The sequence below is a fragment of the Hippopotamus amphibius genome, chromosome 15, assembly GCF_030028045.1.
Source record: "Hippopotamus amphibius kiboko isolate mHipAmp2 chromosome 15, mHipAmp2.hap2, whole genome shotgun sequence".
NCBI classification, from domain to species: Eukaryota; Metazoa; Chordata; class Mammalia; order Artiodactyla; family Hippopotamidae; genus Hippopotamus; species Hippopotamus amphibius.
Genome location: NC_080200.1, coordinates 8806369 through 8831242, shown reverse-complemented (window position 1 = coordinate 8831242; position 24874 = coordinate 8806369). Strand labels below are relative to the sequence as shown.

At 40.2% G+C, this 24874-nt stretch overlaps 1 protein-coding gene across 1 annotated transcript; it reads right to left on the bottom strand.

Moving 5' to 3' along the window:
• Nucleotides 1-9339: 9339 nt before the first annotated feature.
• On the bottom strand, nt 9340-23310 carry ZNF846 (zinc finger protein 846). The gene is given in 8 exon segments (XM_057708261.1): nt 9340-12930; nt 12932-13322; nt 13325-13521; nt 13523-13636; nt 14090-14174; nt 18470-18556; nt 22900-23068; nt 23254-23310. Coding segments are annotated over 8 exon segments (1554 nt in total). The 3' UTR covers nt 9340-12476.
• Nucleotides 23311-24874: the final 1564 nt, after the last annotated feature.

Genomic DNA, 24874 nt, shown 5'->3' with positions numbered 1-24874 from the left:
TATTTTACAAGATTATTGTTTCTTATATTACCAAATGTATGACTGATCCTCCAACAAAAATAATGATGACTAGGCAACTTGAAGCAGTTGATCAAATATATAATTCTGTATGTGATCAATGATTGTAAGAGTGTAACTCTAGATATGGGAAAATGCAATAAGAGGAAATTTTTTTTCCTCGAACAGACTAGTATACCGGTGGTCCAGAGACCTTTAGCTCTTGTTAGTAGGACCTAGTCGAGTGATAGCAGATTGGGGGGCTTATGAGTGATATCTTTGCCAGACCAAGAAATGAGCCTTCCTAGCAATATGGGACAAAATAGTCATGAAATGCCTCCCAAAGCATGGTTGAGTTTATGACCAGAAATGGGCCCTGTCAACTACAAATTGGCACTTGCCATTGGCACTTGACTTCTACCTCCACAAGGATTAAATCATGAACTTCTGCAGCTGCTGACTTTCAACACCCACTGAAAGGCATTCAGGGTGGAAAGTAGAAATGAGGCACTCTGTGCTCTGAGAAAAACTGGCAGAACAGTTCTTTCAGATAGTTAGATATTTTCAGGAGCCAATTTTATGAGCCCAGTTATTGTATCTCCTCACATCTAGAAAAGCACGAAAATCCTTCATGGTAGCTCTGTTCCTCACGACTACTAGTAAACTTCACAAAACTAGCAGAAACCTGCAAAAAAAAAAAAAAAAAGTGCTTCCCATTTATGAAAAAAACTATCCAGAAAACAGGCATAGAGGGAATCTACCTCAACATAAGGAAGGCCATATATGACAAACCCACAGCAAACATTATTCTCAATGGTGAAAAACTGAAAGCATTTCCACTAAGATCAGGAACAAGACAAGGATGTCCACTCTCACCACTCTTATTCAACATAGTTTTGGAAGTCCTAGCCATGGCAATCAGAGAAGAAAAAGAAATAAAAGGAATATGAATTGGAAAAGAAGTAAAACTGTCACTGTTTGCAGATGATATGATACTATACATAGAAAATCCTAAAGATGCCACCAGAAAATTACTAGAGCTCAGCAATGAATTTGGTAAGTTGCAGGATACAAAATTAACACACATAAATCTCTTGCATTTCTATACACTAACAATGAAAAATCAGAAAGAGAAATTGAGGACACAACCCCATTTACCATCACAACAAAAAGAACAAAATAACTAGGCATAAACCTATCTAAGGAAACAAAAGGCTTGTACTCAGAAAATTATAAAACACTGATGAAAGAAATCAAAGATGACATGAACAGATGGAGAAATATACCATGTTCTTGGATTGGAAGAATCAATATTGTGAAAATGAGTATACTACCCAAAGTAGTTTACAGATTCAATGCAATCCCTATCAAATTACCAACGGTATTCTTCACAGAATTAGAACAAAAAATTTTACAATTTGTATGGAAACACAAAAGACCCCAAATAGCCAAAGCAATCTTAAGAAAAAAAAGAGCCAGAGGAAACAGGTGCCCTGATTTCAGACTATACTACAAAGCTACAGTAATCAAGACAGTATGGTACTGGCACAAAAACAGAAATATAGATCAACAATACAGGATAGAAAGCCCAGAGAGAAACCCACACACATATGGTCACCTAATTTATGACAAAGGAAACAAGAACATAAAATGGAGAAAAGAAAGCCTCTTCAATAAGTGGTGCCGGGAAAACTGGACAGCTACATGTAAAAGAATGAAATTAGAAAACTCCCGAACACCATATACAAAAATAAACTCAAAATGGATTAAAGACATAAATGTAAGACCAGACACTACAAAGCTCTTAGAGGAAAATATAGGAAGAACACTCTATGACATAAACCATAGCAAGATCCTTTTTGACCCACCTCCCAAAATAACGGAAATAAAAACAAAAATAAACAAGTGAGACCTCATGAAACTTAAAAGCTTTAGCATAGCAAAGGAAACCATAAACAAGACAAAAAGACAACCCTCAGAAAGGGAGAAAATATTTGTAGATGAAGCAACTGACAAAGGATTAATCTCCAAAATACACAAGCAGCTCATGCAGCTCAATATCAAAAAAGCAAACAACCCAATCCAAAAATGGGCAGAAGATCTAAATACACAGTTCTCCAAGGAAGACTTGCAGATTCCCAACAAACACATGAAAAGATGCTCAACATCACTGATCATTAGAGAAATGCAAATCAAAACCACAGTGAGGGACTTCCTAGGTGGTGCAGTGGTTAAGAATCTGCCTGCCAATGCAGGGGACACAGGTTTGATCCTTGCTCTGGGAAGATCCCACATGCCTCGGAGCAACTAAGCCCATGAGCCACAACTATTGAGCCCGTGTGCCACAATTACTGAAGCCCATGTGCCTAGAGCCAGTGCTCTGCAAGAAGAGAAATCACCACAACCAGAAGCCTGCACACTGCAATGAAGAGTAGCCCCCACTTGCCACAACTAGAGAAAGCCTGTGTGCAGTGATGAAGACCCAATGCAGCAAATAAATTAAATCAATCAATCAATCAATCAATTAATCTATTTTTTAAAAAAAACCACAATGAGGTGTCACCTCCACTGGTCAAAATGGCCATTTTCAAAAAATCTAGAAACAATAAATAGTGGAGAGGTTGTGGAGAAAAGGGAAACCTCCTGCACTGCTGATGGGAATGTAAATTAGTACAACCACTATGGAAAACAGTATGGAGGTTCCTTAAAAAACTGAAAATAGAGCTACCATATGACCCATCAATCCCACTACTGGGCACATACCCTGAGAAAACCATAATTCAAAAAATACATGTACCACAATGTTCACTGCAGCATTATTTACAATAGTCACAACATGAAAGCAACCTAAATGTCCATCGCCAGATGAATGGATAAAGAAGATGTGGCACATATATACAATGGAATATTACTCAGCCATAAAAAGGAATGAAACTGAGCTATTTGTAGTGAGGTGGATGGACCCAGAATCTGTCACACAGAGTGAAGTAAATCAGAAAGAAAAATACCATATGCTAATGCATATATATGGAATCTAGAAAAATTGTACTGATGAACCTAGTGGCAGGGCAGGAATAGAGATGCAGACATAGAGAATGGACTTGAGAACACAGCAGGGAGAGGGGAATCTGGGATGTAGTGAGAGAATAGCATTGACACATACAGAAATGTAAAATAGATAGCTAGTGGGAAGCTGCTACAGAGCACAGGGAGGTCAGCTTGATGCTTTGTGAAGACCCAAAGGGGTGAGAGAGGGAGGGTGGGATGGAGGCTCAAGAGGGAGGGGATATGGGGATATATGTATACATATAGCTGATTCACTGTGTTGTACAGCAGAGATGAACATATACTGTAAAGCAATTATACTCCAATAAAGATTTAAAAAGATAAACATAAATAAATTAATTAAAAATATATATATGCGCTTGATTGCAGGCATTCCACATACACCAAAATCACATATATACTAACCTTCCCCCCACACACACACCTCTTTGGAGCAGTTTCTCAGAGCTATCTGAGGTGCTGTCTCCCTGGCTATAGTCCTCATTTTGCCCCCAAATAAAACTTAACTCACAACTCTCACATTGTGCAGGTTTTTAAAGTCAGCACGTGCTCGATGCTAAAAATAAGTGAATCTACTACAACGAACACTCGTAATGGATATTCACATTGAAGTTTAAGATTTTACCCACCCCCCCAAAAAAAAAAGTGGGGAAAAAGAACACAGTCCAAACATCCTGTTCATAGTTCCTCATTCTGGAACTAGTATCATAAAGCCTCCACCACATCTCCTGGAAGCCATTTTTGTTCTGTAAGTATGTACAGCCCTAGAAAGCTCAGATGAGGAGAAGACCAAGAACTCCTACTTTTTATTAGATCTGTGCTCTACACACGTTTACATTTATATACAAAAACATGCACACCCTTGACACTTGAGAAAGCACCTTATCTACCTCTATGTAATATTCAAAAATAACGTGTGAAGACAAAGCCAAATTAACAGATGAAACATTCTTTTTCATACAAAAAGAACTGGCCCTTTAAACCAACTTTCCCTAACACTCAGAAAAACACGGCAGGTTCACCAGGTTCATGATACCAGAAGGATGTGGCGCCGAAGCATCATTGACTGAACAGTGGAAATTCTTTTCCTCGTGGAAGAAAGTCACAGAAAACATAGTGGAGGCTTTCGAATAGTGAAGCACAGTGAATGATAGCATCCTGCAGATGCGCCCTTACCACACATCTGACCCTGCTAAACACTGGGGCTCAGGTCTCAGGGGACGCGAGTGGAGGGACCAGGTCTTTCTAAGGAGGCCCCTCGGTGGCCCAGTCCAAACCAGTCCTTTAACACCCTCCTTGCATCCCAGAGCCCTCCCTTGATGCAAGCCTAACAAAGGGCACACTGAACCACACGACGACTAGCTCCACCAGGTTCTGGGCCTCAAGAGAGAAGACTGCTTGACTTCAATCTCTGGCAGGGGAACCAAAATTCTGCTTCAAGCTGCTGCAGGCCAGGGCCACCTGAGATCAGGTAGTGAGGAGTTTTACAGTAATGGTTCAAAGAAGAGGGCATGATCAGCTCGTGGACATTCTTTTGACTGGCTGGTGGTAAGGCAATTAATGCTGAAAGCTCAGCTTCTCTGCACACTGAATCAAATCTCAGACACAGAGTTTTGGGTGAAGTAGAAAAGGATAGCTTTATTGCTTTGCCAGGCTAAGGGGGACACAGTGGGCTCCAGCCTGAAAAACTTCGCACCCCAACCCCGGAAGGTTTGATGAGGAATTTTACAGCAATAGTTCAAAGGTGGGGTGCTGACAAGATTAGGGTGTGTGCAGGCAGTTTCCTAATCTTGATGAGCTTCTCTGGTCCCTTTAATCTTGCTTCAGGTGATTTCTTGGCTGCTTCTCCCTTGACCAGAAACTGTCTAAATCTGCCCTTTGGAACTCAAGGAAGGTAAAACGGGCTGGAGTCTTGCCTACAAGAAATGGGGAACAAAAAGATCCATGTCCCCTACACTGGAAGGCAGATTCTTAACCACTGTGCCACCAGGGAAGTCACAGCTATGTCATTCTTTTAAAGGTTGTACCCTGCCCCCTTCCCTCCTTTTCAATAATAGAATCTATAGTATCAAAGAAAGAAAAGCAAAAATGTCCTGAGTCCAATTTATACCTCAGGTGAGGGAGTCTAAAGACATGGTGAACTAGGTGAAGTCTTCTCCAGGGCAGGAGGTAAAGTCATCTCCAATAGCAAGATCTGGGGCTGGGGTAATGTCATCTGAAGCAATCTCGTCACCCCAGTGAACTTCTGGGCCAGGGTGATGTCATCTAGGAAGTGGGACTGGGGTATCCTTTCTCAGATGCTATCCACTCATGTTGATGTGGGTCACAGCACTGACCTACATATGTTTGACTGAAACAGTGACATACGTGGAGGATTTGGACCTCTAGATTGTAAATCAGTGAAAGAATCCAGACCAGGAATAATAAGACCAACGGACAACAGAATGATGTGCAGCTGTGCTTAACAGATTTTTTTGTTTTGTATCTTGGTGGAAGTTTAGTCTCAAATGGGCCCCCCTATCAGATGAGCAGCTGCCTGGCTGTGAGATAATATATGTTTGATGTCCCAGGAGAGTATGCACCCTCCATCTGGCTGCTTCTCCCAACTCTTACGGAATCAAAAATTTATAAAGATGGATGTGAAATGAAATTCACATTTTATGGCAAGACAAGGAAAATTTAAACATAAAAATTCTTCTCTGCCCTTTGGCCTCCTCTCTCCTCCCAGTGTGCACTGTGTATCTGCATTAGGCATCGATAAGACCTCCCTCATCAGCTGGAATACCTGCTCAAGCATAAAGAACAACATTTTCTTAGCATCAACAAGACAACTCCTTAAAAGATAACTTCTTGATCTTGTCAAGGGTCACACAACCCACCATGATGATGCTTAGATCTGGACTATGTAAACTGTCAGTAGTATGTCATTTGATGTACAGCCCTCTGTCTCAATAAACTTCTGTAACTATGCATTGACTTCTAACAGGCAGAACAGTTCTCAGACCCTTGTGAGATGCTCTTCCCAGGTTATAATCCTCAAATTTGGCTCAAATAAAATTTTCCATTTCTTTCATAGATTAAGTGATTAATTTTTCATCGATATAGGTTATGGCTCAGGGCAAGATAGAGAGCCACTCAGTGGTTCATGGTCAGACTGGAATTTAAAAGAAATTGCTTGAGGAGATCATTATGTCTTCCAGTTAAACTGGCTGTCTGGGACCTTCCAGAGCCATGAAACTTTTATTGAATGCCTCCTCCAAGAGCCTAGTGTTGTGTGTTTTGAGAAGTGAAATGTGTGCCTTGATTACTATTGGTAATGTCTATAACTCCAAAGGGAAAATGGAGTGTCCTGACAAGGTCTTATGTTGCGGCCTCAGTAGATGTAGAGACATGTGATTTTGAATGATAATTTGGGTATCTGTGAAGCAAGAGAGTCCTAGAGCTCTTGACCCTGAATGGATGATTTTTAGGGAATGTCCCTATGGTTCATAATAAATTTGTTGGCCAGAACATCCACAGCCAAGATGTCTGCCTGAAGTTTGGCCAAGTGTTTTGTTTGGGAGGTTGGGGGGTGTCCCATTTTTTATTAGGACATCCTGGTTAAGAGATGGGAAGCATTGGGTTCCATCATATATGGTTAGCAGTGCAATTTAATAGTCCACCAACTCTGCTGTTTACTCCCAAGGGGTTAATCCCAAGGGGGTCCCAAGGTAGCCAAGGGATGGATTTCCCCTTTCTTTCTTCCTTCCTTCCTTTTCTTTCTCTTTTTCTTTCCTTCTTTTTCTTCCTTCCTTCCTTCCTTCCTTCCTTCTTCTCTCTTTTTCTTCCTCTCTTTCTCAAGAACACACAAAACTGGGCTATTAAATGGAGTGAGGATAATCACCTCTTTATCAATTAAGTTTGTATAGTAAGTTTTAAACCTTGAAGGCCGTTTTAACTCACAATGGGACATATTATTTTAACTAGGGTGTTGGTGAAGGGGTCTCGTCTTATCAAAATAACTCATGTCAAAGACTTAAATTTATTATTGTTTCAGGGCATCTATGTCCAAGATGGAATAATTTAGGGCAATAGGTATTATGACTATGGGAAATTTAGGAAAGGCTACAATTAAAGTGAGGCACACCTATTTTTCCTCTACTGTTAGCTACTTTTTATAAATTGTAGATGAGTATGTTTAAATTTAATGGGATCCTCGGGTATGCCTGCAATTTGAGTACCAGCATTAAGTCTATAAAGATTTGTCAATTAGTGCATTTTAGCAAATGCTAAAGTAAATTTAGAAGTTACGTTGTAGAAGCACTAAAGCCAATCAGTGCACTTTTAATCTTTTTGTTATAAACATTTTTAGTATATAAATTTTATTACAAATTTCTTGTATATCTTAATTACATGTAAATTCTTATCGTGTGAGTTATTTGGAATCTCCAATTTGGTCATATCATGGACCTCTGTTTCAATCTGCAACTTATGCACAATTTATATAATTTATTATACATCTATATTAAATTACACATGTATACATTATATAAACAAACATATATAGGATATATGTAGTTAATCTTTATTCCCCAGTATGTAAGGGTTTATTTTTCTTTGCTGTTTTTAAATCAGTAAGTAATATGAGACTACTGCTATGTTTACTAGACCTGACATTTTTTCTGTAAAGATTTCAAAAAAATGGAGTATAATCAACAAAAATATTGAATCACTATGTTGCACACCTGAAACTAGCATAATATTTTAAATAAACTATACTTCAATTTTTTTTTACTTTAATTTTTTAAATTTCAAGTTTTATTTTTGGGAGGGAAGGGTGCTTGTAGTCACCTAAATCTGCTATTTTTTCTTTTTTGTCTCCTGTCTGATCCCAAGACAACTGTTTGTTGATTAAGCTGCTGGGGGTCCTGACTGGTCCCTGCTGTGAGTGGCAGGGGCCCCTCTTCCCAGGGTGTCTCTATCAATCTTAGAGGCACTGGGGGTTACCTCCAAGAGAACAATGATGGCAGAACACTGATTTTTGGTTTTCAGGAGGATTTTCTTAGCATGTTGATAGACAGCAGCACTCAAGAGTGCCCAAGTACACTGACCAGGCAATTTACAACCTCACAAATGAGCTGAGAGCCCCTCTATGCATCTTGTGGGAAGCAAGAACAAAATGTGCCTTCCCCTATTCCTTTTCCATTAAACACTGAGCCATGGTCTCTATGGATACCATCCCTTCTATCCCATTATGTCAAGGTGAATTTCGACAAGACCAAGCAAGCAACAACACAGAGATTTGCCTTTAAAGCAGCATTTAAACATTGCAGGAGCCATGGTTTTCCAAGTGGGACCCTACACCTAGGTACCAACAAGTGAGAAGGGTCCATGCAGGAAGAGGAGGAAGAGGAAGAAGGAAGAGGAAGAGGAAGAAGGAGAAGGAGAAGAAAGAAGAAAGAAAAGAAGAAAGGTTATAAGTTACACAATCTCAAGAGAAGAGAGCACCATGCCATACTGGGCCACATGGGGAAGCACCAAGTCAGTCATGAGGGAAAAGCAGGAATGAGAGGAGAGAGGTCTACTGGGGCCTCTACAAGGGAACAGCAAGACGGGACTTCCCTGGTGGCCCAGTGGTTAAGACTTCACTTTCCAATGCAAGGGGTGCTGGTACAACGCCTGGTGGGGGAGATAAGATCCCACATGCCTCATGGATGAAAAACCAAAACATAAAACAGAAGCAATATTGTAACAAATTCAATAAAGACTTAAAAATGGTCCACATCAAAAAAAAAATCTTTAAAAAAATATATTCCAGGGATAGTGGTTAAGAATCCTGGTGGTATAGTGGTTAAGAATCCACCTGCCAATGCAGGGGACACGGGTTGGATACCTGGTCCAGGAAGATCCCATATGCCGTGGAGCAACTAAGCCCATGCACCACAACTACTGAGCCCACAGGCTGCAACAACTGAAGCCCATGTATCTAGAGCCTGTGCTCAGCAACAAGAGAAATCACCACAATGAGAAGCCTGTGTGCACCGCAATGAAGAATTGCCTCCACTCCCCACAAAGAAAGCCCATGCACAGCAACAAAGACCCAACACAGGCAAAAAAAAAAATTATATATATACAATATACATATTATATATACATATATATACAATATACATACTATATATATATATATATATATATATTCAGGAAAAAATTTAAAAAAGAGAAAGGCAAGGCAGAGCAGGGTCCAGCTTAGTGTTGGCCTGTTTGAATAATTCCAGCGAGCTCTGGGGTGTAACAGTAGAAGAGCAGAGTTGGAAAATCAAAGATATGGTAGCACGAGGAGTTCAACTGATGTTGCTGGCTTTGACATCTTACTCTTAGCTCAGTAAGATCTTATTTGGCAATCAGATCTCCAAAACTGTAAAAAATAGCAAACCATTGTTATTTTACATCTTTAACGTTGTGGTAACTTGTAAGAGAAGCAAAAGAAAACTAATATGCAATGTGAAGCTGGAATAGTAAGGCAGCAATTGTAAGGTCAAAGAGGAATACATATCTTTGTTTTCTGTAATGCCTATCCATTCTCATTTTCTGAAATTTATTCCAATGAGAGCTTTCCACTTCCCGCTCCACAAAGTAGGCTTTTGAAACGGTTCCCGATAACTTTCATGGTCAAATCCCAGTCCTCACTTGTCTTGCACAATCAGCTTTCAGTACAGTTGGTTAGTCACTGCTCCCTCATTTGGAGTCATGAACACTAATCAATTCTAATCCTATTTCATGGGCCACTACTTCTGAATCCTTTTGCTACTTCAGTTCACAATCACAGCTGCCAAAATTAGAGGTCGCTCAGGGCTTGCCAGTCCTCAGGTGAAACCATCTAATCTAATGGATTTAAGTGCCATCTATACACTGATGACTCTCAAATGTCCGCCTGAGAAGGAGCTGATTTTCCTCATGTGCCAAGAGGTCTGCAAACAAGCAGTCCACTGGCTGCTGCAAAGATACCATGTAGTGAGTGGGCAGAGGAGTGTCCCTGTGTTTTTTAGCCAAATCATATTTTCTGTGGCTTTTGTCCTCATAGCACAAAATTTAATCATCCAAATTCCAAGAATGTATCTAATTTCCAGGAAGGAAGGGGGAAAGATAAAGGGCAGTAATTTAAAAGGCCATATGAGACTGTCCCCTTTCTAGCAGCTTTCTCTGAATCCACAATAATGATTTTCACCTACTTCTTATTTGCCAGGACTGCTAAATATACTCTCCCATAAATCCAAGGAAACCCAAGAAGTGGAATGTTTTTTTAAGTATGCACCTGAAGATGATCTGGATTCTATTTATAAGGGGCCAAAGTACAAGGAATATTGAAGAGCCAACTAGATACTACTTGCCATTCAAGGCCAAAGAAAATTTCCTATAAATACACACACAAAAAAACATTATAAAGAGCCTATTTTACAACCCTCTTGCAAATATATTAGAAAATAAGACCCCAAAATTTTTCTAAAATGCCTGTACTTTACCAATTAACCTTCCAAATATCTCATAGTTCAATGAAGACATTATCATGAAAATGAGGAAGTCTTCAGAGCTGAGCCATGAAAACACCATTATATGAAATGAGTATGACAGAGCAGAAATCTGAGTCACTTTTATTTTTAATATGGTAGCAATTTTATTCTATTTTATTTTTTAATTTTATTGGAATATAGCTGATTTACAATGTTGTATGAATTTCTGCTATACAGCAAAATTAGTCACTTTAAAAGCTCTTTTATAATACAAAACCGTCCCAGAAACTTAAGGAGATGGGTACTTTCCATGAGAATAAGACACAGAGAGGCAATCTCATGTCACATTATTTTGTTGTTGTTGTTGGGGGGGGTACTGCACTGGGTTTTCATTGCTGTGCTCAGGGCTTTCTTTAGTTGTGGTGAGTGGGGGCTACTCTGTTGTGGTATGCAGGCTTCTCAGTGTGGTGGCTTCTCTTGTCGCGGAGCACGGGCTCTAGGCACACAGGCTTCAGTAATTGCAAAACGTGGGCTCGGTAGTTGTGGCTCGTGGGCTGTAGAGCTCAGGCTCAGTAGTTGTGGAGCATGGGCTTAGTTGCTCTGCAGCATGTAGCGCCTGGACCTGGGATAAAACCTATGTCCCTGCATTGGCAGGCGAATTCTTAACCACTGCACCACCAGGGAAATCCCTCATGTCACATTATTGATTTCACTTTCTCCTCCAGCATGAATTCTCCTGTGTAAAATAATGAAGACCAGCACCTGAAGGCTTTCCAAAATTCCTCACACTCATTGTTTATCCCTCCAGTGTCTATTGTATGAATCCCTTAAGTGGTATGTATTTACCAAAAATCATTCCTACATGTTTGCATTCATACAGTTTCTTTCCACAGTGGGTTTTCACATGTAGAGTAAGACTGATAAAATGGATACACCATTTCCCAGGTACTCTACAATCACAATTTCTCTCTGGTGTGACATCATTTTTACTAAAGGTTGAAATCAAAATAAATACACACACATGAAGGTATTCCCCTATTTCTAATATTCATAACGTTTTCTGCCTCTGTGAGATTACCCGAGAATATGAACCTAGGAGACAGAAGTAAAGCTTCCCCATGTACCTGACACCTTGACAGGGCTTCTTTCCACTGCATGCTAACTTACTAACACCTGAATGATTTTTAACATTTCTTACATTCCTGAGTCTTCTTGCACATGAAGCTTTCAGGAATCTCTAAAGGCTTCCCAGATTTCCTACATGAAGAGGGCATCTCTGCACTGTGTGTTTTTAAATGTTGGGTTCTTAAAAGATATGAAAAGCAAGTGTAGTTCTTCCTGTGTCCTTTACATTCATAGGGGTTTATGCCAAAGTCTTACATGGATATTAAGGCCTTAACACTAAGTAAAAGTTTTACCACATTCCTTACATACACATGGTTCTTTCCTCAGTGTGAGTTATCATGTGCTTTTAAAGCATGTGAAACATTTTAAGGCTGTATCTCATTGTTACCTTCACATAGGTTTTACAGTAATTTCAATTATGTAAAATTAACATTAGGACAACAACAAAAAGGCTTGCCCACACGCCTTATGTCCAGAAAGTTTTTCTCTCAAGTGTGAGTTCTTTTTTCTTTTTTTTTGGCCACCTCACATGGCTTGTGGAATCTCAGTTCCCCAACCAGGGATCAAACACGGGCCCTCAGTAGTGAAAGCCCTGAGTTCGAGCCACTAGACTGCCAGGGAATTTCTAAATTTGAGTTCTTACATATTCTGTAAGGTGTGAACAATTACTGCTCTCCTACACACCTTCTATGAATTTGAATTCTGCCCCCAGGTAAGTTCTCACATATCATGTCAGAAGAAAACTGAGTGAAGCTTTTTCACACTCTTTACTTTCATGAGGTCTTTATCCAGATGAGTTTAGATGTGAATACTAAGGTCTGAAGAACATCTACAGGTTTTTTCACAAGCCTTAGTTCTTAGATGCTTAGCAAGTACTGAAGACTGAGTGAAGGTTTTCCCACATTCCTTACATTCATAAGGTTTCTTTCCGGTGTGAGTTCGCATGTGAATATTCAGGCATGTAGAGTATCTAAAGGCTTTTCCACATTCTTTACACTTGTACGGCTTTTCTCCTGTGTGCATTCACATGTGCATATTAAGATTTGTGGACCGAGCAAAGGCTTTCCCACACTCTTTACATGCATAGGCCTTCTCTCCAGTGTGCGTTCTTAAATGTGTAGTAAGGCCTGATGACTGAGAGAAGGCCTTCCCACATTGCTTGCATTCATATGGCTTCTCTCCAGTGTGTGTCCTCACATGTTAATTAAGCACTGAGCAATTATTGAAGGCTTTTCCACATTCCTCACACACAGGGTTTTTCGCCAGTGTGTGTTCGTATGTGTAAGATGAGACCTGAGGAATGAGTAAAAGTTTTCCCACACTCCTTACATAAATATGGCTTCTCTCCACTGTGAATTCTTACATGTTTTGTAAGGTAGGAAGAATGAATAAAAGCTTTTCCGCACTCCTTACATTCAAAGGGTTTTTCTCCAGTGTGAATATGTATGTGTAAAATAAGTCCGGTGGATTGAGTAAAGGCTTTCCCGTATTCCATACACACATAGGGCTTTTTGCCACTGTGAATTCCTATATGATCTGGAAGGTATGATAGATCAGTGAAGGCTTTCCCACATTCTTCACACACATAGGGCTTTTGTCCAATGTGGTATCTCCTATGTACCTTAAGTGATGACTGATTAACAATCTCCAACAGTCTTTGCATTCACACAATTTCCCTTGTGTCTGAGTTTTTCTGAGATTTGAAAGCTGACCAGAGACTTTGTCATGTTGAACACACCCAGATTTCTCCCCAAAACTGATTTCCTTGAGCAAAGTATGAATAAAGTTCTTTTTGAAGGCTTTTTGACTCTGAATACCCTTAGAAGTCTTCTGTCTAACATGAGATCTTGTGTGTCATAAGAAATGAATGTTCACCAAATATACTTCCACACAGATTAGAGTCATATTGTTTCCATCCAGCATTGCTTCTCTCCTGTTGATTAAGGTATAAATAATAACTAAGGACTTTTTCACATCTATTATAATAACAGAATTTTTCCCCCCTCACATTATCATAATTAAATTTTCCCCATTTCCATTAAGTGTACAGAGTTCCTGCTCTGTTTCTGAGTTAAGCTGAACAAGCTATGAGGCCAGGACCTTGAATTACATTCTCTGTTTTCACAGAGCATCTTACAGAGTTTTTCTGATAATTATTTAGGCTGCATTGTGTTTCGAAAACTGGATATCAGAGTTACATACAACGTGGATGTTTACATGTGAGATCTCTGAGGAGAAATAGGTTTGAGGTAAGTTTAGAGTACTTCTCAAATTCTTGATATTCAGAGAATCTCTTCATAGACTCTGCTTTCTTTGGGTAAATGGTATTTATCTCATATAATAATTCTCATGGATTTTGTGCTTCTGGCCCAGATATGGAGGGGAAAAAAATTGTTTCTTGGAGATCTTACCCCAACTGTATTCCATTTGATGTTTTTGCCACAGAAATATCTTGAACAGGTGTGGGACCTTTGGTTTTAAGTTGCAAATCCAATTCTGAAATAAAGTGGAAAAATTCAAGTTTGGGGAAAAATTGAGGGATAAAGTTATCTCAAAGTATAAGGCACAGAGAATGACATCACAAAACACGGTAGATTCCAGAGGCTCCTTCCTACCAGAAGACAACTAACAAGTTTATAAAAACTATCAGAACTCTTGTAGAATTCAGAATCTAGCAAAAAAAAAAATATAAGACAACCAAGCAAATGCTTAAGAAGAAAGAAGGAGCTGTATTTCCCTGAGAGAGTGCTGTGGCATTTTAACCTCCCACCTACCCTCCACACTATCCAGATCAGCTGCAGTCATGGAGATGCCAGGATGCAGCCCTTGAACAAGCTGCTGGTGCCAAAAAGAGCAACATGGACCTTGTTCTCAAAGAACTGCCATTGTGGGTTTCAATCTGTCTGGCAGCTTCCTCAAGTATCAGTGCAAGGGCTTCCCTTCATTCACCCAACTCAGAGAGTTCCCAAGAGTGAGGCAGCTTCGCTTAAAGTGTCTACAGGTGAAGTACTGGACATAGCAGCCTGAGAAAAGTGAAAGTGGTTGGGAAAAACAGTAGACAGACTGAAAAAGCCTTGGGAGGAACAAGCTGGGAATGTTATATGTGGGTGAATAGGGGCTTTTAAAAACTCTAACGTTTACCAGAGTTAAAAAGTCTGCAAGCATGCGCAGGGCCACATGCATGCTCAGAAAGGCCAGAGAGGACCAAAAGCCTTCACCTCTGGTTGACCTTCAAGATGCACTCAAGCAGGAAGGGAAGGCTAAGGAAGAGTTGTAAACAGCCTGGCAAGCCACTAAAAGAGAATTGTTAATTTTCTTTTCATGGCTTCAGGCATTTAAGAAATTTCTGTCACCTTAAGGTAACCACTAAGCTAGCAGAACACAGATTTCAAGGGCTGCGCTAGAAAGAATGTAGAACAAAAATAATTAATAGCGACTTCGCTGGCTGTCCAGTGGTTAAGACTTCGCCTTCCAATGCAGGGGGTGCAGGTTCCCCTGACTGGGGAGCCAAGATCCCACATGCCTCGGGGCCAAAAAACCAAAACATAAAACAGAAGCAATACTGTAACAAATTCAATAAAGACTTCTAAAATGGTCCAAAATAAATAAATAAATAAAAATAATGAATAAAGGTCACTGAACAAACATGAGCAATACACACAAGAAGCAACAACAAACCCCAGGCAGAAAGGCAAATCAGATTTATAAATTGCCACATTATAACATCCAAAATTTGCATGTTCAACTAAAAAATATGAAGTATGCAAAGGAATAAGAAAAAAATTAATAGAAACTGTCCCTAAAAGCCAAAGCACTGGACTTACTGGATAAAGACTTTAAACCAATTTGGTCTTTTGGTTTCTGTTTTTTTTTTAATAAATTTATTTATTTATATATTTTTGGCTGTATTAGGTCTTCGTTGCTGTGCTCATGCTTTCTCTAGTTATGGCGAGCAGCGACTACTCTTTGCTGCAGTGCCCAGGCTTCTCATTGCAGTAGCTTCTCTCATTGAGGAGCATGGGCTCTAGATTCACAGGCTTCAGCAGTTGCAGCATGTGGGCTCAGTAGTTGTGGCACACAGACTTAGTTGCTCCACGGCATGTGGATCTTCCTGGACCAGGGCTCAAACCCATGTCCCCTGCACTGGCAGGCAGATTCTTAACCACTGTGCCACCAGAGAAGTCCCACTAATTTGCTTAATATGCCTAAAGAGCTAATGGGAATCATGGACAAAGAACTAAAGGAAACCAGAAGAATGGTGTCTCACTAAATAGGGATTATAAATAATGAGATAGAAATCTCAAAAAAGAACCAAATAAAATTCTGAAGCTGAAAAGTATAACATTGAAAATGTGCAGTGCAGGCAAAAGGACAGACATATACATGAATGGAAAAGAATCAAGAATTCAGAAATAAATCCATATATCTAGAATCAACTGATTCTCAACAAGCATGCCACAACCATTCAATGGAGAAAGAACAGTCTCTTCAACACATAGTGCTGGGATAACTGGATATCCACATGCAAAAGAATCAAATTGGACCCCTACTTCACACCATATACACAAATTAACTCAATGGATCAAAAACCTAAGGTAAAGGATAAAATTTTAGAAGAAAACATGGGGGTAAACCTTTATGACCTTGGATTTGACAATGTCCAGGCTTTCAATCTATCCTTAGATGTGACACCAAAAGCACCAAAGAATATATAAACTGGACCTTATCAAAACTAAAAATATTTAGGCATCAAAGAACACTATCAAAAAAGTGAAATGATAACCTAAAGAATGGGAGAAAATATTTGCAAATCATATATCTGATCAGGGCCCACTATTAAAGTACATAAAGATGACTTTCCTGGTGGTTCAGTGGCCAAGACTCTGTGCTCCCAATGCAGGGGGCCTGGGTTTGATCCCTGGTCAGGGAATTAGATCCCACATGCTGCAACTAAGACCCAGTGCAGCCACATAAATAAATATTTTAAAAATAATAATAAATAAAGTATATAAAAAACTCCTACACTTCAACAACAAAAAGACAACCCAGGGTAAAAAGTGGGCAAAGGGAGCATTTCTCCAAAGAAAATACAGAAATGGCCAAGAAGTACATGAAAAGATGTTCAACATCATTTGATTTAGGGAAATGCAGACACAATAAGATATTTTATACCTGCTAAAATGATTAGTATTTTTAAAAAAGGAAATAAGAAGCGTTGGCAAGGATATGGAGTAACTGGAACTCTTCTACATTGCTGGTGAGACTGTAATATGGTACAACCTCTGTAAAATAGTTTGGTAATCCTTAAGTTAAACATAAAATGACCATATGCCCCTGCAACTCTATGTCTAGGTATGTACCCAAAAGAGTTAAAAACAGTTGTTCAAATATATGTTCACAAATGTTAACAGGTGTATTCAAAATTGGGAGAAAAAAATGTCCATCAATGTACAATTGGATAAACAAAATGTAAATAGACATGAAATTGAATATTATTCACCCATAAAAAGGAATGACATACTGATACATACTACAACATGGATGAACATGGATGAACCCTGAAAACACTGTACAAGTGAAAAGTCAGACAATCACATTTTGTATGATTCCATTTATACGCTATACACAGAATAGGTAAAGTCATAATGAAAGCAGATTAGTGGTTTCAGGGATTGAGGGAAGGGGGTGAATGCAGAATGACTGCTTAATGGATACTGGGTGTCCTTTTGAAATGTACTCAATAACAATGAATTACATTCACTAAAATGGTTAATTTATATGCATTTTACCTCAAAAAAAAAAGCATATGGCACATGTGTATGTCTTTCTTAACATAAATGAAAAATAATAAAAATGATGAAACAAAAGGGAAGATGGACCACAAAGTTTGGTTGTGTTAGGAGTTTGACAATGATAAGGATATAGTTTCAAAATTGTAGATAATTTACCAAGTTCACTCTGGAAAAGTAAGGCTGATGGTAAACAAAAAGATGATAGAATCAGGAAAACAATATAAGAAGGTATAGTGAGGGAATTCCCAGGCAGTCCAGTGGTTAGGACTCTGTGCTTCCATTGCAGGGGGCACAGGTTTGATTCTTGGTTGGGGAACTAAGATCCTGCATGCTGTGTTGGCATGGCCAATCAATCAATCAATCAATCAATAGCTATGGTGAGAAGAACTACTTGTAAATAATGGTATTTTCAAATAAGCTGCACAGATTTTTCTGGGGTTGAGATCAATGGAATTTAAAGATAAACGGGGGACTTCCTAGGTGGCGCAGTGGGTAAGAATCTGCCTGCCAATGCAGGGGACTCGGGTTCGATCCCCGCTCCAGGAAGATCCCACATGCCATGGAGCAACTAAGCCTGTGCGCCACAACTATTGAGCCTGCGCTCTAGAGCCCGTGAGCCACAACTATTGAGCCCATGTGCCGCAACTACTGAAGCCCATGCACCTAGAGCCTGTGCTCTGCAACGAGAGAGGCCACTGCAATGAGAAGCCCGCACACCACAATGAGTAGCCCCCGCTCTCTGCAACTAGAGAAACCCTGTGTGCAGCAACGAAGACCCAACACAGCCAATAAAATAAATAAATAAATTTGTTAAAAAAAATAAACAAATAAAGATAAACAGGAGTTGAAAGTTCCTGAAGAAACTCAGAAGCCAAATGGCCTCAGTCTTCTTAGAAAAAAGAGTACACCTTTAAGTTTGCAGAATGACATTTCCAAAGGCACTGCCCCTTTCCCAGACTCACACTGCTTTTCATAAAACCCTATCTGCCATGAACTCACCCTGCAGAACTCCTCTTGCTCCTGTCCTCAGCTCTTCTGCTCCTTCCAAAGGAGAGTGGAGATGGGGTTTACATGATTCATACCCTGCTTAAAGGAAAAACACATAAAGAGGACTTTGCAAGACATGAACAACATGCCCTTGAATTGGGAACCAACACTTTAGTGTCCAGGGTTACTGAAGACAGTGAAGTTTAACTTAAAAGCAGCAAAATAATCATGCAAAGTCTCAAACAAATAAAACTTTTTTAAAGGAGCAAAAATCCAAACACATTCTCTCTCTGTGTCCTCAAATGACTGGCGATCTCTAAGACCTAAAAACCATGTTCAGCCTCATATACATTTAAAGTCTTCAGATTTTTAGTCCCTGAAGGAAATGAAGATCATTTTTATGGTGGAATCCTTTAGACAGTAAGGTTCATGATGCCAAGGACTAGGTCTGTCTTGTTTACCATGCTATTCCCATTTGACAGCAAAGGTACTTGAGAAACATTCATTTCATACAGGGCTCAGTGAAGAAATGATGCCAGCCTTACCTAGCATAATGAGATTCTGCTAGTTCTCCCACATCACATCTCTGTAGAGATCTCTCTGCGTTTGATCCAATAAAGTCCACTCCTCTTGGGTAAAGTTCACAGCCACATCCTCAAAGGTCACTACATGCTAAACCATCAAACACATGCTGGCTTCAGCTAAATATCACCATCTCTGAAGTTCTCAGAGAGATGCATCAGGGATTGAGGAGGGCAGACCAGAAGCTTACAGTACTCCTGGGCCCAGACCTCTTCTCCCTAGCTATATACACTGCCTGATCACATCCAGTCATGTGGATTTACCAGGATCACTGACATGTGACTGAACTTATCTTACCACAACTTTACTGTGGGCTCTTCTTGCTTTATTCCTCCTCTATTTATAAGCTATAGTTAGCGCTGAACACAATGCAGCACTCTGTAAGATTTAATAACGAATTATTTTGAGAGCAACACACAAATTTTGTGAGATTAGATCTTACTTTTACATACTTTCCTTAAGATCTGTCATAACCCTCAGCAAAACAGTAAGCCAACAAGCATGACTGAGGATCAGAAAGAATTAACAAATATTGAGATAAAAGAATCATATTCCATATAAGTCTTGTATATTCTGAGATGGTATGGTCCTGGAGCAATTCACTTGGGATTCATTCTCTAAGCAGGGCCATTAATTGCTTTAGAAAGCTTGGGGACATTATAAGGAGACATGGCTACCTAATGGAAACAAGCATGACAACATTTTGAAGAAAGGTCCTCTTTTCACTTGCCTGAGAAGAATCTATCAGTAACCCAGCCACCATTCGTGTCTCCTTGGTTTTTCTCTTGTAAAGACAGGAAGGGTCCCCAGAAAGATGACCTCAGAGAGAAGAAGAATGGCATATACTCTGAAGCCAATTCAATCCCAACAATCGCAGGCCTATAAACTGTTCCACACTATGCACAGAACACACCACAAACACACTACCTCCATAATACAACAAAGCACCCTGAGTTATCTGGAGCACGAAAATGGTTTTCTGAATCTTGCTACCCATGAAAACAGGTTAAAATCCACCTTAGAGTTCTACAAATCAAAGTACAAAGAGGCAGAGTTGTGTGACAGACACAATAAAGTTCATGAACACTTTATCCCCCTCAAAAGCACACACCATCTTCTTGCATCCCAAATTCCAGAAACGTGACCTGTGGCCATTTCAATCCCAGTGCATGATCTCTCAGCCCACTGCAACTACATGAAGTAAACAGTTTGAAAAGACACATCAACAAGGACTCACCACACCCCTGAGTCAGATCAAGGGCTGCCATCCTGTGAGTCTGATAATGAGAGTTTCCAGAACATTCCATTTCTTGCTCAGATCACTCCAGAGAAGCTTTTGAGTAAATTAAGAGGTAGATCTCAACTTCTCTTTGAATACTAGAATGTCAGGGTAACTGGTTTGCAAACATCAATCATTAAGCAACAGACATTTTTCCTCAATCATGAAACATCTCTCTGCATATGAAACATGTGACAGTCATTAAAAACCATCTAATATGATACCACACAAATATTAATAAGAATTGCCATTTACTGAGCACCTATTAGTAGTTCTACATATATAAACTCCTTTAGCTGTCAACAACTCCCCCCTCCCCGCATTGGGTATTAAACTGTCATTTAATAACCAACAAAGCTGAGGTTCACACAGGATTAGGAATTGGCCCCAAATCACCAGTTAGGAAATGAGAGCCTGAAGTAGATACAGTTTAGTGTGTCAAGAGCCTGATCTCCTGTGGTTGTTGTTATTCCTAACATGACCAGAATTCAGTCCAGACCCTCTACTAGGCATAATGGAGAGGAGAAATACAAAAGAGTTTATGAAATCAGAAGTCTCCCTGAGTACCCCATGCTGGAGCTTGGTTAGGCTTGGAACCTTTGTCTCCATCTGTCTCTTATCCCTTCATTCAGTTAACAAATATTTATTAATGGCCTTCCTTATACCAGGCCAAGTACTAGGACATGAGGAGGGAACACTCCTTAGGGATCTCACAGTTCAATTGGGCAATGCAAATAACTGATTATCAGTTGCTGATGAGCAGTATAGTTAAAGAAAGAATCCATCCCATTAAAGTATAAGGAGTACCACACATACACAAATATATCCCTCATACATAGACAAGACTGGTTAAGCATAAAATAAAGGCAGAATAGGGGAGTAACCACCTTAGAGGACTGTGGTAGTTGATACTTCATTTACTTAAAAAATTAGTGTTACAATTTTGACCCAAAGATATTCAAACTTGAACATCCTGATTTCAGAAAAAAGTCAAGGGCTTCCCTGGTGGCACAGTGGTTAAGAATCCTCCTGCCAATGCGGGAGACACAGGTTTCAGCCCTGGTCTGGGAAAATCCCACATGCTGCAGAGCTACTAAGCCCCTGCGCCGCAACTACTGAGCCTGCTCTCTAGAGCCCACGAGCCACAACTATTGAGCCCACGTGCCACAACTACTGAAGCCCACACCTAGAGCCCGTGCTCTGCAACAAGAGAAGCCACCACGAGAAGTCCACACACGGCAACTGCTCTCTGCAACTAGAGAACGCCCACGTGCAGCAATGAAGACCCAACACAGCCAATAAATAAATAAATATATATATATATTTTTTTTAAAAAGCAAGAAAAAAGTCAAAATACATTTTTAACACTGGCCACTCCAACAGGGTCTGAATCATGTCACTGTTTTTCTTTTATGTTGAAATTTAAGTCTTTCCATATTATCTCACAGTTAACTCCAAAGACTATTATATAGTTTTCATCTTTTCACCTTTTCATACTCCTGATCGGTTCTACTTTTTTCCACTAAGTACTGGTTTTATTTTTAGTCATCCTTTTAGTATGTTTTGTTCTACTTCTGCATTTCTCATTCAACTTTAGGAGGTAGAACACTTTCTTGAACTTCTTGTATTGAATTACAGCACACATACAACGAAGGGAGGCAATCATGAATAAGAATCTCAAAGAACTATCAAGAAATGACCAGCCCCAGGTAACCACCATTCAGATCAAGAAACAGAATGTTCCCACATCCAGCATCTCAGACACACTGTCTCTTTTCCAAATCACTAACTCTGTGCCTCTCAATCCAAACCCCATATCCTGACATTTAACATTCTAGGCTACTCTGCCTATTTTTGAATTCTAAAAACACAGTATCACACAGCATGCATTGTTTTGTGTCTGGCTTCCTTGATTCAACATTACCTTTGTGAGGTTCATCTAAGTTGCTGCATCTATCTACCTGTGGTTTGGCCCTTTTCTTTGCTGAAAAGTATGCCACACAAAACAACATTCCACAATTCATCCATTCTCTTGATCTACTTTGGGTTATTTCCAATTTAGGAATATTTCAAATAATATTATGAATAGAGCTTATGTTCAATTGGTGGACATGTGCCTGCACTACTGTCGTGTTATCAACAGATCATATTTAGTTGATATCTTTAAAAACGTGTTTCCATTAGCCCTGTATACACATCTCAACCAACACTTGGCACTATCACTCTTTTTAGTTTTACTTTTTACTATTTCGTGTAACACTATCGCGTTGTAATTTTAACTTGCATTTCCCTGGCTGCTAATGATATCAAGCACCTTTTCGTGTATTTGTCGTCTCTGCTTTTTTGCTATTTTGTTGTTGTTGTTTATTTGTTAAGGTCAAATATTACGCCTGCAAATTATTTCAATGTCCTTAGTCTCAGAGTTTATCGTAAATATATAACTATGAACGTGGGGACAGATGTATCGATACTACATATGCAAAACATGAACAAATGGTCAACCCACAAGATAACAACTGAATACTTTATCAAACTGCAAAAACGAGTGCTCACAACCAGAACATTTCTGTCCAGTGCTCACCGGAACGCGCCGCAATAGCCAGGTCCGTGAGAAGAGGGTGCTGGGGCAGTTTTCCAAAACGTAAACTCTCTTCCTTCACGAGGAAAGACACAAAGGTTGCTTCGGCAGCTTTTGAAGAGAGGCGCACAGCGGCTGGAGAAAAGGCCCTGCCTCCAACCGGGACCCAGAGCTACCACCGAGACCCGCGCCGGCGGAGCGGGAAAAGGATCTCGGAGGGACGGAGGCGGGAAGCCTCGGGCGCGGGGTACTTGCAGGAGGAGGCGCTGCAACTCCTAGCCGACAGGCGAGGCCGCAGAGGCCGAAGCTGAGCCCCGAAACCGGAGGCCAACGGAGGAGAGAACCAGCCGCACACACAGCGAGAAACGCGAAGCGAGACGGAAACCGGAAGCAGTTTAGCTTCCGGAGCAGCATAAGGGGCGGAGCCTCGGGCGCTCCAGGATCTTGCTGAGTTGTGGGGCGGATAGGGGAGAATGGGGGTGGATAGGGGAGAATGGGGGTGGCGGCTGATTCTTCCAGACACTAGGGAATGCCGTTGGACCTGGATCCAAAGCAGGCTCTCGGTATCGACCAGGCCCAGAGGACAACGCCACTCCGGAGATCCGAGCGGAGTGCAGAAGGCAGAGTTAGAAGCGGTACGGATGCGGAGGGCGGGGTTTGCCTCCTGCCTGTCCCCGGAGGGTGGGATCCCAGGCGCAGTCAGGCCCAAGGCTTGGTGTACAGACCCAGCAAGGTCATCAAATGCTTTTCTACAGGCTTTCCCCACTCCACAGGCCTTCTTATTTCTTTAGCCCAATGCAACGATGTACATATAATTCCAGAGAGAAGCCTGCTTGTCCACGAAATGGTCTATCCTCCTAATTCATTCAGTCCTCTTAGTTTCATTTGAGATGTAATTCTCATAGCACACAATTAGCCTATTTGAAGTGTACCATTCACTGGCTTTTTAAAAAATTTTTAAACTTATTTTTATTATTAAAGTTGATATACAATGTTGTGTTAGTTTCAGGTGTACAGCAAAATGATTCAGCTATATATGTGTGTGTGTGTATATTCTTTTTCAGATTCTTTTTCCACATGGGTTACTGCAAAAGACTGAGTATAGTTCCCTGTGCTATACAGTAGGTCCTTGTTGTTTATTTTATATGTAGTAGTGTGTATATGTTACTCCCAAATTCCTAATTTATCCCTCCCCCCCACCTTTCCCCTTTGGTAACCATAAGTTTGTTTACAAAGTCTGTGAGTCTGTTTCTGTTTTGTAAATAAGTTCATTTGTATCATTTTTTTAGATTCTATATATGTGATATCATATATTTGTCTTTCTCTGATTTGCTTCACTTATTATGATAATCTCTAGGTCCATCCATGTTGCTGCATATGGCATTATTTCATTCTTTTTTATGGCTGAGTAGTATTCCACTGTATATACGTATACCACATATGCTTTATCCATTCATCTGTAGATGGACTTTTAGATTCTTCCATGTCTTGGCTATTGTAAATAGTGCTGCTGTGAACATTGAGGTGCATGTATCTTTTAAAATTATGGTTTTCTCCAGATATATGCCCAGGATTGGGATTGCAGGATCATATGGTAGCCCTATTTTTGGGTTTTTGTTGTTTGTTTGTTTATAAATTTATTTATTTACTTATTTATTGGCTGCATTGGGTCTTCGCTGCTGCACATGGGCTTTCTTAGGACAGGCAGGGGCTACTCTTTGTTGTGGTGTGTGGGCTTCTTATTGCGGTGGCTTCTCTTGCTTCCCTTGTGGAGCACAGGCTCTAGGTGCATGGGCTTCAGTAGTTGCGGCACACGGGCTCAATAGTTGTGGCTTACGGGCTCTAGAGCCCAAGCTCAATAGTTGGGCAGGTGCTTAGCTGCTCCTTGGCATGTGGGATCTTCCTGAAGCAGGGATTGAACTCATATCCCGTGCACTGGCAGGTGGATTCTTAACCACTGCGCCACCTGGGAAGTCCC